The 19843-nt window shown below is 40.1% G+C and overlaps 1 protein-coding gene, 1 long non-coding RNA gene and 1 other non-coding gene across 12 annotated transcripts; 1 reads left to right on the forward strand and 2 right to left on the reverse strand.

The window, feature by feature from the left end:
* Window positions 1–1191: 1191 nt before the first annotated feature.
* LOC127796098 (U6 spliceosomal RNA) lies at window positions 1192–1292 on the reverse strand. The gene has a single exon (XR_008021929.1). It is a non-coding gene; the product is annotated as a U6 spliceosomal RNA (small nuclear RNA).
* Window positions 1293–2019: 727 nt separating this feature from the next.
* LOC127795885 (uncharacterized) lies at window positions 2020–6675 on the forward strand. Of its 5 annotated transcripts, none has more exons than XR_008021883.1 (4): window positions 2020–3013; window positions 3358–3505; window positions 3850–4694; window positions 5394–6675. It is a non-coding gene; the product is annotated as an uncharacterized LOC127795885 (long non-coding RNA). The 5 variants fall into 5 exon arrangements; XR_008021882.1 differs by having other exon boundaries at window positions 2021–3013; window positions 3850–4733; window positions 5422–6675; XR_008021880.1 differs by lacking the exon at window positions 5394–6675 and adding an exon at window positions 5133–5387 and having other exon boundaries at window positions 2021–3068; window positions 3413–3505; window positions 3850–4788.
* A 45-nt stretch (window positions 6676–6720) lies between these two features.
* LOC127795884 (histidinol dehydrogenase, chloroplastic-like) lies at window positions 6721–17994 on the reverse strand. Of its 6 annotated transcripts, none has more exons than XM_052327849.1 (14): window positions 17887–17994; window positions 17182–17303; window positions 17032–17084; window positions 16817–16889; window positions 16507–16608; window positions 16271–16372; window positions 16115–16186; window positions 15983–16045; window positions 15716–15859; window positions 13871–13930; window positions 13625–13735; window positions 11009–11179; window positions 8691–8781; window positions 6721–7204 (listed from the first exon to the last, which is right to left on the reverse strand). In XM_052327849.1, exons 2-14 carry the CDS (start codon window positions 17272–17274, stop codon window positions 6930–6932), a joined length of 1410 nt encoding a protein of 469 aa, XP_052183809.1. In that variant the 5' UTR covers window positions 17275–17303; window positions 17887–17994; the 3' UTR covers window positions 6721–6929. The 6 variants fall into 6 exon arrangements, with proteins under 6 accessions (XP_052183809.1, XP_052183812.1, XP_052183808.1 ...); XM_052327852.1 differs by having other exon boundaries at window positions 15818–15859; window positions 17827–17984; XM_052327848.1 differs by having other exon boundaries at window positions 17827–17984.
* Window positions 17995–19843: the final 1849 nt, after the last annotated feature.

Genomic DNA, 19843 nt, shown 5'->3' on the forward strand with positions numbered 1-19843 from the left:
GAGAGGACAAGAGAGAGCCAACTGGATAAGGCTGGTTTAAGTACCACATTAACCACACTCAATTCATTACCACATAAAACCTTTTTCCTTTTTGCTTGTTCAGAGAAAAAGAAAACCATTTTTGGACTCCAATAAGTTTAAGAACCCATGGTGATAGTGTGATTGTAATGGCATCTTCATCTTTCAAAGAAAGATAACAAGGTTTATAGTTTTTATGAGAAAGCAGCAAGATAAAAAATTATTCAAGTTAAACTGATAGCAACTCAAATTGAGGAGTAGATGCATGAACAAAAATTGGTTTACACACTGTTGACAACAAAAACTTACTAGGTTTGAGTTAGCTACATTCTGATGCGTAGTCGGAAGGAGGAGCATAACTATTCTAACAATTGGGTCAGAAACCTTCTTGTTTTGCCTTAGTGATATTCTCATCAGTAGTTGGAAGGAGGAACTTAACTATTCTAAAATAGCCCAATTTTGAATCCTGTTGTCTCTAATCTTTAGTTGAGAGGAGGGACTCAACTGTTGTACAAGCAAAAATGTACAAGAGAGTTTCATTTGAAAAAGATAAAACTTTGTTTCCATGTATAAGCTCTCTTGTACAAGCAAAAATGTATGTAATGAATAGAAAAAAGTTCATTTTCCTACACTTTCTCCCGTGTTTTTCTTCTCTTCCTTCTTCCTCGTATGTTATTGTCAAATAGTAATAACCCAAAATTTTATCACCACCATTCCCTCGTCCCAAGTCTAACAGAGTTTTCTAAGAGGAGTGGCAATTAGGCACACAACTTAGGAACATGACAATAATCCCTTACCAGGTTAGGTGCATTTGGATTAGGTATAAACGGTTTCATAAAAAATTTAAGTTTTATTGCGTTTATACACGACTGGAATGTCTAAAAATAAAAAAAATCCTAACAAGCTAATCTGATACTTTAACTTCCTCCTCATCGAATTTGATTCGATCTATAATGATTTCAGTTCACTTTAGAATTAAAAAATGACTAAAATGATTACAAATTCAATAAATTTCATACAAAATTACTTGAAAGTTTTTCTAGATAATGCCTATATCCTTGCTAGCAATTAAATAAATAGTGAATTCCAAAAGATTAAATAGTCACTGACACACGCCGGAACAACTAGCGAAAGAGAAACTTAAATCGTCGATTGATTAGAGAGAGAAAGAAAAAGAATTTGAACCATTTCTCGATTTGTGTGTATCATCCTTGTGCGGGGCCATGCTAATCTTCTCTATTTCGTTCAATTTGATCGGATGTCCCCAAAGGGACAAACATATTTTGCTAGGTTAAATTATATATAGCTTGCATTATTTTCTTTTGTTAGCAAAGTGGGACAAGAACAAGGAGAGCCCAAATGCACCATCCTTTGGTTTAGTACAAATTATATATTTATAATGATATATAAATAAAAAAAAAAGGTGCAAAAATAATATAATTTATTAAAGATCTATCATATATGTTGTTTTCTGGTTCAAAGTATCAACAAGAAAACTTGTTTTTCTTGTGCTTAAAATGGGTTCCTATCATAACCCGGACTGCTCAAGCATTGCCTTCTGTTCTGCATGTAAAGTCTAGCATTTTGTTTGAAGCCCACGTAATGTTCATATTATGATGTTGCTCTTAGTGTGACGTCTTCTTGCTCTACTGCAATGTGAAACGCAGCATATTTCATTTCAGGTCCATGGGAAATAGGATGTCCAAACCCAACTGAACCTCTTGTTGCTGTTCTAATCCAGAATTTGGAAATGGAGAAATTGGATCAAGTTTAACCCAACAACGGTCATTAACATCAATGCCATTCCGATGAGGGACTATGTATCCGCATGCCTGAAAAGATTGTAAAATCGAAGCTATTTTTCTAATGAATGAATATGAGTTTTATAGATAAGGAGCATTAATAATCATAAAGGTAAAATTGTTAAAGATAACCAATCCTCCAACTGAAATAAAGATAATCAAGAGGCGCCATTTTGTGCCCCTTGCTATTTCACCTCAGACACGCATTTGTGTACCCAAAAATAGAAGTTAGCTTGTGGTTTAGAGAGAGAAGCTCTCACTGGGTGGGGGAAACCCCACCCGGCCGCCTCATTGCGTGACTGGTTCGGGGTCTTTCTTCGCTGCATCTTCTTGAATCTATTCAGGAGTTGCAGGTTGCTGGGATTTGCAGTCCTTAGCAGTGGTCTTCGCTATTCGTAGCTGTGCGTTTGCCTCGTCTCTTAGCAACGGGATTTTGTTTCGTTCTCATATGATGCCGTTCGGCTCGTGTTTCACGACGGGGGTAGTGGAGGTCTGTCAGATCTCAGCTGTTTCTTTCCGTTTTGCGCATGCTGGTCATCGCGTTTGTGCTCTGCTGCACCTGTGGAGCGGTGTTCTCTGATGGGTGATTTTCTTTCCCCATTTGCTTTGTTCAGATCTGGTTTGCCGAGATCTGGATGGGTTCGCGCATGGGTTGCTGAAATCTTACCATGTCGCATCTGAGTTGCAGCGATCTGGGATCTGATGCTGCTTGCTGGTTTTTGTGCTGGTTCTTGCCCAGATCTAGAGCTGGGTTCAAATCGGTGCAAGAGTATAGCAGATTTGGGTTGCGCTTTTTCTCAGATTCATTATTTGATTTTGTGAGATTTCGATGCTGGATCTGAAAATGTCGCGTTCATTTGTTCCGTTCGCATCTGGGTTACTTTGTTTCAGTTTTCCTTTTAAATTTGGGGTTCCGCCGAATTTAAGGATTATTGATTTCGCTGTACCTGAGGATGTATTTCAAGCTATATTTTCTGTGCGCGATGGGCTCTGAATCTGTTCGGCCTGTTCCATATCGTTGCATGAGTATAGCAGGTTGCTTTTCCGTTTTTGAGCTCTGCTTGCTGGATGATTTTTCCGATTGGGGTTTTCGATTGAAGGCTGATTGCGGTATTGAGGGGTCGCGATTGGTCATTTCGGATGGGATCCACTCGATTGGGATGCGAAGGCGAGTTGGTAGTTCTGTTTCGGTGGTTGCTCGCTGGTTGGATTCTCTAATGGTTGTTCCGATTGGGGTCGGATCGTGAGGTGGATTTCTGCTTGACAAGTCCCTCGTTGCGGAATGGGGCTTCTTCTTGGGGGTTCCGGTTGGGATTTTCTGCTAGCTTTGGCTGTCCGCAGGTTGGCTCTCTTTGTTTGAGGCCGATCTGTGTGTTGGGTCTTCTGCTAGATGGCCGCTTGCTGGTTGGATTTTTCTGATTGAATTCCTATCTTTTGTCCGCGGTGTGGGTTCTCTGATTGTGGTCTTTGCGTTGCGTGATGGGCTTCCTTAATTGGGGTCCGTTTGGGGTCTTCTTCTAGCAAGGTTTGACCGCAGGTTGTTCGCTGGTTGGATTCTCTAATGGTTGTTCCGATTGGGGTCGGATCGTGAGGTGGATTTCTGCTTGACGAGTCCCTCGTTGCGGAATGGGGCTTCTTCTTGGGGGTTCCGGTTGGGATTTTCTGCTAGCTTTGGCTGTCCGCAGGTTGGCTCTCTTTGTTTGAGGCCGATCTGTGTGTTGGGTCTTCTGCTAGATGGCCGCTTGCTGGTTGGATTTTTCTGATTGCATTCCTATCTTTTGTCCGTGGTGTGGGTTCTCTGATTGTGGTCTTTGCGTTGCGTGATGGGCTTCCTTAATTGGGGTCCGTTTGGGGTCTTCTTCTAGCAAGGTTTGATCGCAGGTTGTTCGCTGGTTGGATTCTCTAATGGTTGTTCCGATTGGGGTCGGATCGTGAGGTGGATTTCTGCTTGACGAATCCCTCGTTGCGGAATGGGGCTTCTTCTTGGGGGTTTCGGTTGGGATTTTCTGCTAGCTTTGGCTGTCCGCAGGTTGGTTCTCTTTGTTTGAGGCCGATCTGTGTGTTGGGTCTTCTGCTAGATGGCCGCTTGCTGGTTGGATTTTTCTGATTGAATTCCTATCTTTTGTCCGCGGTGTGGGTTCTCTGATTGTGGTCTTTGCGTTGCGTGATGGGCTTCCTTAATTGGGGTCCGTTTGGGGTCTTCTTCTAGCAAGGTTTGATCGCAGGTTGTTCGCTGGTTGGATTCTCTAATGGTTGTTCCGATTGGGGTCGGATCGTGAGGTGGATTTCTGCTTGACGAGTCCCTCGTTGCGGAATGGGGCTTCTTCTTGGGGGTTTCGGTTGGGATTTTCTGCTAGCTTTGGCTGTCCGCAGGTTGGCTCTCTTTGTTTGAGGCCGATCTGTGTGTTGGGTCTTCTGCTAGATGGCCGCTTGCTGGTTGGATTTTTCTGATTGAATTCCTATCTTTTGTCTGCGGTGTGGGTTCTCTGATTGTGGTCTTTGCATTGCGTGATGGGCTTCCTTAATTGGGGTCCGTTTGGGGTCTTCTTCTAGCAAGGTTTGATCGCAGGTTGTTCGCTGGTTGGATTCTCTAATGGTTGTTCCGATTGGGGTCGGATCGTGAGGTGGATTTCTGCTTGACGAGTCCCTCGTTGCGGAATGGGGCTTCTTCTTGGGGGTTCCGGTTGGGATTTTCTGCTAGCTTTGGCTGTCCGCAGGTTGGCTCTCTTTGTTTGAGGCCGATCTGTGTGTTGGGTCTTCTGCTAGATGGCCGCTTGCTGGTTGGATTTTTCTGATTGAATTCCTATCTTTTGTCCGCGGTGTGGGTTCTCTGATTGTGGTCTTTGCATTGCGTGATGGGCTTCCTTAATTGGGGTCCGTTTGGGGTCTTCTTCTAGCAAGGTTTGATCGCAGGTTGTTCGCTGGTTGGATTCTCTAATGGTTGTTCCGATTGGGGTCGGATCGTGAGGTGGATTTCTGCTTGACAAGTCCCTCGTTGCGGAATGGGGCTTCTTCTTTGGGGTTCCGGTTGGGATTTTCTGCTAGCTTTGGCTGTCCGCAGGTTGGCTCTCTTTGTTTGAGGCCGATCTGTGTGTTGGGTCTTCTGCTAGATGGCCGCTTGCTGGTTGGATTTTTCTGATTGAATTCCTATCTTTTGTCCGCGGTGTGGGTTCTCTGATTGTGGTCTTTGCGTTGCGTGATGGGCTTCCTTAATTGGGGTCCGTTTGGGGTCTTCTTCTAGCAAGGTTTGACCGCAGGTTGTTCGCTGGTTGGATTCTCTAATGGTTGTTCCGATTGGGGTCCGATCGTGAGGTGGATTTCTGCTTGACGAGTCCCTCGTTGCGGAATGGGGCTTCTTCTTGGGGGTTCCGGTTGGGATTTTCTGCTAGCTTTGGCTGTCCGCAGGTTGGCTCTCTTTGTTTGAGGCCGATCTGTGTGTTGGGTCTTCTGCTAGATGGCCGCTTGCTGGTTGGATTTTTCTGATTGAATTCCTATCTTTTGTCCGCGGTGTGGGTTCTCTGATTGTGGTCTTTGCGTTGCGTGATGGGCTTCCTTAATTGGGGTCCGTTTGAGGTCTTCTTCTAGCAAGGTTTGACCGCAGGTTGTTCGCTGGTTGGATTCTCTAATGGTTGTTCCGATTGGGGTCGGATCGTGAGGTGGATTTCTGCTTGACGAGTCCCTCGTTGCGGAATGGGGCTTCTTCTTGGGGGTTCCGGTTGGGATTTTCTGCTAGCTTTGGCTGTCCGCAGGTTGGCTCTCTTTGTTTGAGGCCGATCTGTGTGTTGGGTCTTCTGCTAGATGGCCGCTTGCTGGTTGGATTTTTCTGATTGAATTCCTATCTTTTGTCCGCAGTGTGGGTTCTCTGATTGTGGTCTTTGCGTTGCGTGATGGGCTTCCTTAATTGGGGTCCGTTTGGGGTCTTCTTCTAGCAAGGTTTGATCGCAGGTTGTTTCTCTTCCTGATTGGAATTTTCAGTTGGGTCTGTCCATGGATGGGGGGGGTCCGTTTGGGCAGGTTCGGTTGGGGCTCATCATCGATTGGGGTCTGCCTGCGTGTTGGGAATTCCAATCAATGGCTGTTGGCTGTTTGCTGCGTCCATGAATTGTTGGTTTTTCTGCTCTTTATTGCTGCTGGTTCATGCGTGGGGTGGTGGTTAATGTGATCTTTAGCTGGATCTGGCATTTCCTGCTTTGATCGTCTTTTTTCCTTACGCGTGATGGATTCGGAAGCTGTTCGGTGTGAAATTTCAATGGATTCTTGTGTGGAAGCAGGTTGGATTTTCCGTATTGGTATCTGCTCGGTTGATGGACTTTCAAGTCTCCTTCTGGGTTGCAGGACGCTCGCTTGTGTCCATGGTAACTGCTGTTTTGTGCAAAGCTTCCGATGGTGGACGAGTTGAGGCTCACAGGCTGTGTTCTCTGGTCTGGGGTTCTCTCGAAATGGGTCTGTTCTCGGAGAGCTGGATCCGATTGATCAGTCCGGTTCGGGGGATCCTGGATTGGGTTCTGTCCGTGTGTTGCGGGGGTTTCTGCTCGATCGTTGCTCGCGGGTTGGGATCCTTGATTTGGGTATCCGATTGATGTGGGTTTTCTGATTGGGCTTCCAGAATTGTTGCGTGATGACCAGATCTGGATCGCGCTGGTGCTCCAAGTCAACTAGCTGGTCTCCTGCAGATAATTTCGTGGTGGGTTTCATTGTGTCTTGCAGGCCATTGGCTTCTGCGTTGGGTCTTTTCATTGTTTCATCCTGGGTATGCCCAGTGATATCTTGTACACTTTTTGATCTATACACATATTTACCTTTGATAAAAATAACAAATAAAAAAATAGAAGTAATGCTTCAATATTTTCCTCAATTTCCAGTCCAGTAGACACCATCAAAAGCTCATGCAAGACAAGACTGACATGAATTCCGTTTGAAATTACACATGCCTTGCAAATACGCATTAAACAGTCTTTATGCTCATTAAACCTTAAGACAATGAGTACAATACCTATGCAACATTATTAGCGTCCTCAATATTACAGCTACTTGGATGCAGAATTTGGTGGGAATGAGTTGATAAAGGCAGCCCCAAAAGTGATGACTCACACATGGAATCATGTACGGTTAGGAACTTGTTTTTGCTTCAATGTCCTGGAGCCTTAGGGTTACAGCTCTCTTGTGGGCTTCCAGACCTTCGACTTCTGCCATGATGGCCACATACGGGCCAAGTGCCTGCAGACCTTCCTCTGTCAATGACTGCACCGTCATGTATTTCAGGAAAGAGTCTAGAGATACCCCTCCATACATTCGGGCATATCCGTAAGTTGGAAGGACATGGTTTGTTCCACTTGCATAATCCCCTACACTCTCTGGTGTCCATGCCCCTAAAAATACAGAACCTGCAGGACAATCCACCACAGATCTAATTCATCGTTCTCTTCAAGCAAATAAATTAATTAAAGATGTAATTGATGAATATAGGCATGTGCAACAGTAACTCATACCATCAATTTATTTGGCAAAAAAAAAAAACCATGCCATCAATTTAACTAACTGGGTTTTCTCTGATTGTTGGTCAATCGTTTGGGGTGGAGGAAGAAGGAAAGGAAGAAGAAAAAAGCAGCAGAAGAAGAAGGCAAAAGAGTTGCTCTTCTCAAACCTGTAGTATGCAATTAACATAATGCATGAGGCTAGATAAATCATACATTGCACATTTGGTGCTCAAGTACCCAACATTTTGTGCCATAAAACAGGGCTAGTCTTAGAGCCATTTCATGAAACTTCCCTTTTAGTTTAGAAACTGGTAAACCATTTTACTCTTTTAGTTCCATAGACCTAAATTTAATTATGAAAACAAAGATTCCTCCTTGTTTAGAAGTGAACTGCAGGGATAAAAGCACTGTGCCATGAGGCTAAATGAAGCCGATAAAAGATCATTTCAAAGCCATGGCTTCAGATTTAAGAAATAATTTCTTTGATGCTTACATTCAGATTTTGTGAAGCGCAAGCTGCTACTAATACCTTCAACTAGGAAAATAATCAGAGCAAGAAATAGGAAGAGGAGAGGACAAGAGAGAGCCTACTGTATAAGGCTTGTTTAAGCACTACACTTAACAGCCAAAGATTAACACTCAATTTATTACTAAAGAAAACCTTTTTTTTTTTGCTTGTCCAGAGAAAAAAAAAAAAAAAAAACCATTTTTTGACTTCAAGAGAAACATTTAATTTTCACACAAGACTAAGTAATGGGGTGCATATCCCAAAATGAAGTGACTTTGGTACAATACAACCCATTTATGTGGATACAAAGAAATACGCATTAAGGGGTGTTTAAGCTTGAGAGGAGGAGAAAAGAAGATAAAAAGTTTTCCTGCTTTTTGGTTTCCGTTGAAAGGAAAGAAGATGGAATACGTTTTTTGTAATTTCATTTCTTCTCTCTTTTTTTTTTTTGTTATTTGGTTCACTTTCTCTTCTTTTCTCTTTCTCATCCCCCAAGTTGACAATAAGTTTTAACTGATGAATACTACCTGAGCAACTATACAGGACCTCCCTCGTTATATTTCTTCCTTTCTTTTTTCCAGAGAACCAAGCAGTATTAAAAAGATTTGGGCATCTACGAAGACCACTTGATCACAAACCCATAATGCATAACTTAATGCAATCGATAGTTAAAAATATTTTCACCCCCTGGAGTATGAATTTGGTTAAGATTAAAGAAGCACTTCTGATGAAAACAATCCTTCAAATCAATAGCCGTGCTTGGTAAACAATGATGATTCCAATCCAATTAAATTGCCAGGAGAAATGAGATAAATCACCAGAAAAAGGCAATAAAAGACCACTAGAACTTCTCAGCAAAAAAAATAAAGACCAGTAGAACTAAACCTGCATTGTCAATAAAATTCTCCCAATTCTCTGCATCTTTCACATTGATGATCAGATGTTCAGGTGCATATAAGTTTGAAAAGGAGACTGCCTGAAAGTCCCAACAAAAAGGGGATTAGATATGAGTTCCTGAACTATAAGATTAAAGAGGTGATAAAAGTTTTTCTTCTAATTGTCTTCTTTCATTCCCCGATTTGTTTGTGACAGAAGCAAAAGACATACAACACTACTAATAGACTGGAAAACAAGAAAACAAAAATATCTATTCTATTAAATATGCAAACACCATATTTGGTGTGCAAAGCCCTGTCAAACTTTCCATTCCTAAAATACCCTCCAATATCTTTCTTAAAAAACAAAAATTAACTATGTTAACAAGATTTGAACTTATAACCTCTCTAAATTACAACAAATTTGAGAACAATTTTACCACTGCACGACAACTTATTTTATTTAAAATATTGCCTAAAAAAATAAAAACTAAACTACAACTGTCAAACACAACCCAATGAATCTCCATTTGAAATTTTTTATTTTTTTTATTTGCAAATGCATAACATGGGCCACTCCTCTAGTATGCTGTATATATCAAAGTCACTAATCAGAGTGCAAATCAGTGTAATCACAGTGAAAAACCTGCAATGGGAGGATTGAAGATCTAGAATGGGAATGAGATTCCATGTTCTTTTAATTCCATCAATCAGTTGCATCCAATTAGAGATGGCAAATGGGCCGGCCCGCCACCAAGTGGCCCGCGGGCCAAGCGGGCAGGGCCAAATCGGCCCGCTTAAAAATGGGCCAGCAGATTGCTGGCCCTAGCCCGGCCCGCCCAATTTTTTTTTTTTTTTTTTGGTTTGATACCATAATTTCTGGAGGGCGAGAGTGAGGGGCGCGAGCGAGGGCGAGATAGAGGGCGAGGGCTAGGGCCAGGGCGAGAGCGAGGGGCGCGGGCCAGGGCGAGGGCGAGACAAAGGGCGAGAGTGAGGGGCGAGACAGAGGGTGAGCGAGGGGCGCGGGCGAGGGGCCCGGGTGAGGGCGAGGATGACAGAGGGCGAGGGTGAGGCAGAGGGTGAGGGCGACAGAGGGCGAGGATGACAGAGGGAGAGACGAGGGTGAGGGTGAGGGCGAGGGCGAGGGCGAGACGAGGGTGAGGGCGAGGCAGAGGGTTAGGGCGAGGGCGAGAGGCGAGGCTGAGGGTGGGGGGTGGGGGGTTTTGTGGGCAATTAACGGGCCAGCGGGACGGGCCCATTTTGCCATCTCTACATCCAATACATGGAACCCCTCTTACCTTGGCAGAATGAGAAGTCAATCTGTTACAAAAGGTAAAACATATTGGCATCCAAAATACCAAACCCTTGCCAAAACAGGAAGTTCAGACAGATTTGAGCACCAACCACAACAGGGCTCAAATGCTCTCAGAAAATTTGAAACAATTATCTGAAATCAGTCCGTTCGCATTTAGATGGGTTGACTTGAATTATTTAAACCCATTCTAAGAGGCCAGTTTTGCAACAGGCGCTTCAACTTAACCAAGTGGATTCAACCCTATTCTAATGGGTTTCTTCTGCAACAGTGGATTCAACTCCAATTTTAGCCCCAAAAATGTAATTTCAAAATGCCAGTGTGTTATTATGCTGCAGTTTACAAAAAGACGGCAGAGAAAATGTTAGGAGGTTAAAAGAACACTAGACCCTACTTATTTTATCTTCATGGGAAAAAAAAAAAAACTGTTTGGAAGAGAAAGAGTAATTCCATTGAATGACAGGATCTAGAAAACAGAATTCGATATTGAATTAGTGGCTCTGATACACCATTTCATAATCAGAACACTTCTATGCTCAATAAAGTAAGGACAAGAAGATGCTCGTGATGGTGCGTAAGCCCCCCCCCCCCCCCCAAAAAAAAAAAAAAAAAAAAAAAGTAAGGACAAGAAGTAAACAAAATCCGTTACTAAGAACAGCATTGACAAAATTGTGAACCCAAAGTCAAAGAGAATTCACTTCATTGTGAAGCAAAAGTTGTCAATATTGAATTATTTGCAAAAAATAAGATGTCCACATTGAAACCATCTTATCTGAAGGTTAACAAATTAATTATCATTGAAAACCAAGCTAAAGAAGTTCATCAGGGGTTTCTTAGTTGTTTCACTTATTTGGTTTGCAATGAACTTGCTGACTTCTGGTCTTCAAAGATGCTCTTTATTGGTGAAATTGCAGTGCATAAGATATTAAGATGTAGGCATATACAAATATGATACTACAATACATGGTCCTGGAGCTGCAAAGTTGCTTATCTAACAAAGAGAAAGAAGTCTTAACCTCGATCATATCACTAGCGACCACGGTAAAACTATGGCTCAGTGCTTTCAAAGCATACTCTCCACGTGGAAGGCTTTGACATTGCTTACTAATTTCCTCCTCTATGGCCCCTAGCTTGACACCATCACCAGCAATGACAAGAACAACCTGACTATCAGGACCATGCTCAGCCTGAAAATTTATGAGGTATTAACAAAAGAATTAGCTTAGCAATATACAGAAAAATATAGCAGGAAAAGAGTTGGAAAATATAACACAAGCTTGGCACTGAGATGGAGAGTAGGAACCAAATGTATGAAGTTTGCTGGTTAAGTTGAGGTGACAGAGCAAAGATCGCAGTTAGAAATTCACTGAACATAAACTGTACAATTTCACATGATGTACTTAAGAATCCATGGTGATAGTGTAATTGTAAAGGCACATTCATCTTGAAAGAAAGATAACAAGGTTTATAATTTTTATGAGAAAATAAAAACTATTCAAGCTATACTAATAACAACTGAAATTGAGGAGTAGATACATGAACAATCACTAAGGGGGGTGAGCTATAGACTTCCATGTGGTTTAAATGCTATTAACAGAATTCTCATTTGTAGTTGGAATATGGGACTTAACTGCCCCCTAAAATTAGATCAGAAACCTTCTCAGTTTGCCTTAGAGACATTCTCATCTGTAGTCGGGAGGAGGAACTTAACCATTCTAAATTAACCCAAATTTTTTTGTATCCAATCACCACTATTCCCCTTGACCTAATAGAGTTTTCTGAGGGTGGGTGGGAGTGGCAATTAGGGAAACAAATTGTGAACATGAGAAAATTCCATATGAAGTTAGTGGATTGTCAGGTGGCCTCGCCCAAACCTAATGCAAAACTAATCGTGTTGGGGTCAGATTGACCTGCTAAACCTGAAAATGACAAGCATTGAGACCCATTTATTAAACGGAGTTAACAGACTTATATAATCCAACTCATTTAACCCATTTAACTCAAACATGGCACCCACTGGTCTTATTTATTAAATGTGTTAATCATGTCAACCTTGATTCATTAAACCCATTTAACACCTATGTTTTATTTTTATTGTAATTTAAAAATTATAACCTAAATTTTATTAAAATTAGAGAAATCCTAGTCCTTTCTTAGAGAAAACACTCTTAAGATTTGGTATGATCACTGATATTTAGGATTGTTTTTTTTGTTGTTCTATTTAGATGGTGTTCTTCTATTTAATATATATACTCAAATTTAGATACTAAAATAATTTTTTGCAACACTAATTATTTTAATTCTAATTATAATTATTTAACTGTCAACCCAGCCCAATTTATTTATGAAACATGTTTGTGGGGCCTGTTGTGTTAACCCAACCTGACACAACCAATTTATTAAATTGGCTATTCAGGTTGTGTTGCGTCACCCACTTAATAAATGAGTCATGTTGAATGAAGGTATTTAACAAGATAAATTAATTAGGTTGTTTTCAGGTAACCTACTTACATCTATATTTCTAGATCAACATGAACCAAATATGACTCATGAACACAAATTTGCAGTCTTAGTTGGGGTGCCTTTTTCTTTTCTTTTCCTTCTTTTGTGTGTGTATTTAGTGTTGGGGGGTTTTGGTGGTGGTGGTTGGGGGGGCGCAGGTTTCATTCAATAGCCAAAATGAGACGGACTAATTGGGAGGAGGTTACTCAATAAAGAACCAACAAGGACCAAAGAGCAGTTAAATACTAAAGGTTGAAGGTCTTGCAAAAAGAATTCAAGCATTACAAGTTGATCGGTGGCAACAAGTTCTGAAGTAATTTGCCCAATAAATGAACTAAAAGAAACACTCCAAATTCACTGAAAAACTTCACATCTGCAAAGAATTGGCATGGATATAGATTTATGGTATTGCAAGCATAAAAGGCCAACCAGATTAGGCAAGTTTCACTTACAACAGAGCAAAAATTTAACCTTTTCATGTCACACCTTTGATTTAAACTAGAATTGTCTACATGTCCACTCCCAGTTGGTTCCAGAATCTTCTAACCTGGAGAGCTCAGCATACTAAATGTTTCCAAAATAAAGTAGATAAAAAGAATAAGAAAATGCAGTAGTAGGCTCTAATTATGTAACTATCTACCCAACTGACTGCGTGCAAAGAAATTCAATACAGAAATCCAGAGAGGAAGTCCATATATCTACCTCACACTTTATAGAGCGATAATACCAGTACCTAACCACATGTCACTTGAAGCAATTAAAGAAAAAGCTTATTTAGTTAGTACTATTATAAGTTTTAAGTAGAAGCAGGCTTGTCAATGACAGAAAGCCCATGACTTAAAAGGCAAACCACTCAAAGAGACAGCACCAAGACCGAAATCAACCTCATGCCCCTTGAACTATCAAAGAAGGATCTCACTGGCAACTTGATGAACTTTAAATACAAGTAGACAGTAATTCCATATTTAAACATCGAACGTCACCAAGCAGGTTAACTGAACATAGATTTCTTGTGCCCAGTTGAATACATTATGAGTACCAATATCAGGAAAAAGAGAAATACTACAGCCCTATTACATTAAGCAAAGGCTGTCAAATAAAAAATGAAGCATCTGAAACAGAGCAAACACCTGAGAAAGCAGATCAGCAGCAACATGAATAGGACTAGCATGCTTGTCAGCAATGACCAGAACTTCTGATGGTCCAGCAGGCATGTCGATTGAGACCATGGCCTCACTATTCTGTTCATGAAATCAGCAACAGAGAAGAAGCTGGTGTTAAGCAATGAAAGGAACCTCTCTTCTCCTTACATGAAACTGCAGCTCTCATAAAAAGTACAAACAAGTTCCTGTAGTTAATAAAGAGAAAAAGTATACTTGGAGGATCATTTTTGCTGCTGTGACATATTGATTCCCCGGACCCAAAATCTTCTCAACCTGAAGATATAGACCAAAAAAGATCTGAGAATCACATCATACAAAAATTGTTAGGAGAGAGAAATTCATTTTCGTTTGTGTTCACTCAAACATTAATTGTCTGGTAACCCTTCTATTGCCCCCCCCCCCCCCCCTAAAAAAAAAAAAAAAAACTTTAACGGACTAGGCAGCTTGCAGCTGCTATCTTTCTAAAAGTAGTCGAAAATTCATTACCTGATATTACACAAGAGAGCTGTTAAAAATAATCAATACAACTCACTTGGCTTATTGGATTAGCCAATTATTTGATGGTGTCCATACTACTTGTTTGTCAACCATCAAAAAAAGGGTGCCTCCTAGTGCACAAGGCTCCTTGCTTTGCAATGGTCGAGGGATAATCTTTTTTGTATGCATCCTACCCTTGTTTTGCAAATAATTTGTTTCCACAATTCAAATCCATGACTTTCTAGTCATAAAGGAGCAGCCCTACTATTGCTACCAAGGCTCTCCCTCTTGTCAGTGATGAGCAGTAAAAAGGGAGATGTGGTTCAAAGGGAAGATCCTTGTGAAAGCCTAAGAAAGAGGTGGGAGCCAAAAGAGAACCATATGGCAGATGATGCCTTGAGAGGGCCAATAAGTGACAGATAGCGCCTCCAAAAGACTTGGCTCAGGAGTATGGGATTACATAATTTTGTTTAAGAAAGAATAGGGGCAATAGGGTCTAGAAAACTTGCTTGAATTCTAAAATAAATTTTTTTGTAAGAAAATAAGATAAGGAAAGACGCCATTGAGCTCTAAGAAGACAATGCATCAGTCAACTGACTAGGAAGAAGAATACAACCATTGAATTTTAAGGCTCTTCTCAAACTAGCTACCTACCCACAACAATCTTTGCCTTTAGTCAACAAAGTCTCCACTGTATGTCTAAGAAGACTCTCCAGGAGACCATTTTAATTCACTCAACTACAGTAGTTTCATTAAGGTTGATAACTGTAGCATAACAAAATACAATGGAGGCCAATAAGATTGAAAAATAATGGAGAGAGGTGAAAATCAAAGGGAAATGGTCTTGAAGATCAAGTTGGCTTTAATTTAACCTTCAGAATGACTACTTCTAATTTGTTGATTTCTGAATATTATCATAGATTGATTATAGTGACATTTACTCAGTGGATAAGTGGAACAATCTTTTCCGAATTACATGTTGATTTTAGTGTGACTTGACCACTAAGATTTCGAGGGAGTAAATTTTAGTTAGTGATCTTACATTTTTTATTATGTAAACTATTAATATAATGCATATACCTCCATACATGACATATAAATGTGCAGACATGTTCTCTTTATGTTGTTCTACACTTCTGAAAATTGTTTTGGTGCCGTATCCTTGTCATCGGCCTGGGCATTTCTCAAGACAGAAACATGAAAATCCAGCAATGCATCTTGAACCCTACCCCCCCCCAAGCAGGGTGTACAGATTGTGAATTTAGTTTCTTGTAGGGAATCAACATATTTTGCTAAATTTCATATTTACTTTTGTTTTCCATTATGCAAAAATGGTTAAAAGTAAATAAATACCATAATATCAAAGACAATGAACAAACATTTTAGAGAAACATTCATTTCAAAGTTCAGAAGTATTCAATAGCCTCTCAGCTCATGAACAAAGACTCAATTAAGAAACCCCAAATGTAAAAGTTCACCCATTGACTCAAACCCATAATATAATATGTGAATGTTTCTTCCATCTGTCAGATTGATGAAAATTGAAAAAAAGGGCTTTAAAGATTTCTGAATGAAACATACCTTTTTACAAAAGCATGATGTTTGAAGTGAGCATACCGGGCACATAGCCAAAAGTAAGAATTTCAATCCTTGTATGCATAAAATATTAGAGAAAATAATTACCTTGGGGCAAGATGAAGTCCCCCAAGCCATGGCAGAAATGGCCTGAAAGGTTTAAAGAAATGAACAATAGGGAAACACAATTGCAAGTCCAAACATATAACATTTGACTAAAATCAGATACTCAAATGCATAACATCTGATTTCCAACATTTAATGCTCTTCAACCTGTGCTCCTCCAGCTTTAAGAATGTGAGTCACACCAGCTTTCTTGGCACAATAAAGTACCTCCTGCAAGTGCGGTTCTATTAGGTCCATATAGAGATCATGTATGAGGTTCATCAGTATTAAAACAATTACCTTGCAAATGCTACCATCCTGAGTTGGGGGAGTTGCAAGAACAACAGTTCTACACCCAGCAATCTGTGCAGGCTGGTGCCAATAAACCAACAATGATATTAATGGGAAAAAAAAAAATGAGCTAGCAATGCTACTATGCCATTACAAGAAACATACAACTGATAGCATCAGAGCTGTTGAAGGCAACACAGCAGTTCCACCGGGAACATAAAGACCTACAGAAGCAATGCACCTTGCTATCCGCTTGCATCTTACACCCTGATAGAATACAACACATAGGTATTCCCCGATCAGGGAAAATATATATATATATACACATATACATATACATATATAAATATATATATATATATAGAGAGAGAGAGAGAGAGAGAATATTCTCTATTGCTTACTTTCATGTTCTCAACAGCCTTCTCCACTGACTTTTGAGCAGCATGAAATGCATATATGTTGTTGTATGCCACATCAAATGCTTCTCTAACAGCTGGATCAAGCTGAAACAAGGAAAAGTAACAGAAGTGTGAAACCAACAAAAGTTTGAAATTGCAATGCAATCGCTCAAACTGTGGCTTTAAATGAATGCAAAAGAAAGATATTAAGACTCCAAATTACTGAACTGAAACTCCAAGGAAAATTCTTGCATCAAACAAATGAATGTGGAATCTTATCCAAAAAGCTGTATCCAGATGGGATATTCAGTACCTCTGGGTCTGGAAGGTCAGCAACAATTTCAACTATCTCACCTAGTTCTACTTTGTCAAACTGCTTAGTATAACTGTAAAAACAACATATACACCAACACAGATGAAACCCACAATAGCAGAACAAGAGAATTAAGAACACTAAAATCCCTACTCCAAGAACTTGAGAGAAACAGAATATAATTAAATTAATTAATCCAAGAAAGAAGCACCAACTCTTTAACAGCTGCATCACCTCTATAGCGGACATCATCAACAATGGGTTGAACCTGATGCAAACATCAATGAGGTAATCCACCATTTTCAATTAGCTTGATAAAGGATTAACCAAAGAACATCCAAATAAGAGGGAACTGAAGGACTCACTATGTTGAAAATAGAAGTGAAATCAACACGTGGACGAGCCTTGAGGCCCTTCACCTCATCCTGTGTAAGTTCTGATAGCGTATAACTCTTCATTTTGCACCTTATAATATTATACGTTGATCCTGCCACAAGAAAACAGAAACTACTTATGTACTCAACCAATGAGTAAAAAGACCATGCTTTGCGAACCTTAATAACAGCACTGCGGATGAATGAACTCCAGTATGTGAATTCAGAAACTCCCGATAATACGAAAAGAGACCACAAAGGACCAGATTGGAAAATCCTGAAGCTTATGCCAGACCCAACCCAATCCTATCCACATAAATAGGTCCGATACCGACTCAAATAAATCAAAAAGCCAGTACTGACTTTTGAACTATGAAATTTCTACAAGCAGCAGATATCAAGCCTTAATCCCACCATGTAAGTATACATAATGACAACAATGAAAGTTCCAATCCATTAAATTTAGCTCTCTCTTTGTGGGCAAGCTCAAAACAAATTTAGCAAGATAATCCATTAAATTTTATGCTTGGTTGAGTGAGCTTACATTTTGGAGATCACGGTATCAATTGGAAAAGAAAAATCAATGAAACATGTGAATTAGAGGAGGGTGAAAGAGAAAAAGAAAAGAACCGATACAGCGAACGAGTAAGATGGAATCAGTGCACTCAAATGACAAGTGAAGCAGACTGCACTAACTCTGGAGAAAGGGCTACTCCTCCCGGCGTTGCCGTATATGTCAGTCGATCGATGAACTCGGCGGCGGTCGACGGGTATGTTTGGGTGGCAGCTGGCCTCGTCTTTAAATGGGTAAAATACACTCAGCACCCGTTGGTTCCATATAAATACGAGCAACCCTCATCGTGTTTTGAAAATTACATTGTTTACCTCTGTTATCTAAATTTTGTACTAAATTACCTCTTGTTTTATTATTATTATTATGTTACATGGAATGCTCTTCTGATGTTTTATATATTTATACAAATTTTTTAACATTGCTTCAGTGAATATGATTTTTAAAATATGAATACTGCACAATTCAATTCAAATGAAATTTCACTTTAGCCTGCAAAGTTTAATCTTACCATTATAAAATGATTACGTTCATATTAATTAAATATAAACAATTATCATGCATTCAATTCATCAATGTATAATAATATATTATTAAATTTGTAATATCACATCAATACGATATATGATATGATTATTTTGTTAAATATTTTTCATAGATAATATTAATATATCAAACCCATGCTCTTTTAATAGGTATTAATTAGATGGATATATATACACATTAAAGTTTGATATGTGATATAAGAATACATAAAAAAATATATTTTTTCATTATCAGTTACACCTTATCTCAATACAAATACTTCAATAAAAACTGTAAATTACAGACAGATACCAACTGTGAAGGAACAATTTAATTGAATAAAAAAGATAGAAAAAAAAAGAAAGAAAGAAATTGAATTGATCTCTCCATGGCTAACCAGGAATCATCTTCCTCGAAGAATTTCTCCACATTGGAAAGAGGGGACCACTCTTCTTCTCACCATTGTCTTCCTCAAAATCACAAGGTTCGTCCTCATCAATTCTCTCTAGAGCCACCGTGTTGCTCCGCCTAATGCCACCAGGCGCCGCCGCCGGAGGGTCAGCCGCCCTTCTCTCAGACACAGCCCGCGACAGCCTCTCGCTTTTTTTAACACAGCCACCATATTTCGTATTACTCCCGGCGGCGAATTCTTTGGGGAAGTCGGCGCCTTGCATGGCCGCCGGATAGGCCATCATGCCGGTGCCGAAGCTGCCGACCATTCCGTCGATGGCGGACACACTCTTCATATAAAGATCCAGGGCCTTGCCCAGGATTTTGGAGGTCGACGCCATGCACTTCTTCAGCTTGGCCCTCTTGCTTTCTTTGCTTCTCATATTTGTTGCAGCTGCCGGCGATGGAGAGGAAGAAGCCATGGGTATATAACGGGCGATTCGGTTTGAAGATTGATTTGTTTTGTTTTGTAAAGATGCTCTTTTTGGTATGGATCCCAACTCTGAAACACTCGTATACAAGGAAGAAACTAATCGTTGGAACTTGGAATCAACCTTACCATCTCTGCCTATATTTATATGGTAATTGTAGAAGAAATCCTATTCTTAATTATAATGGTTTGGATTTGTGACCTATATTCCTTCTGGATTAAACTTAAAAGCTTCGTTGGCTTTGCTTTAACTTAAAGAGTTTTGCTATTTTGTTCAAGAGCTTCACTGAGGCTTACTGAAATGGGCCAAAAAATAGAACTGTCTCTCACCCAAATATAAATTTACCTCATTCCTTGCTGCACCCTCCCATCTCTTCTCTCCTTTCTCCATGCCGTCGTCTTCTTCACTGCCTCGCTTCGCACTGCATCGCGTCGACCACCACTGTAGCTATTAAATAGGATGCAGTGGTAGTGGCGCGAGACGAGGCGACGATAGCCATAAAAAAGGAAGATGAGAGATTGCAACAGAGAATGAGATAAATTTACATTTTAGTAAGGGACGTTTTTGTCTTTTTGACCCTTTTCGTTAAGTCTCTCTGTGAGACTCTCGAGTAAAATAATATTAACCTTTAACTTAAAAACACCTATACTCTAAGATATTTTATTTGTATAACATT

This window comes from Diospyros lotus, chromosome 2, assembly GCF_014633365.1.
Source record: "Diospyros lotus cultivar Yz01 chromosome 2, ASM1463336v1, whole genome shotgun sequence".
NCBI classification, from domain to species: Eukaryota; Viridiplantae; Streptophyta; class Magnoliopsida; order Ericales; family Ebenaceae; genus Diospyros; species Diospyros lotus.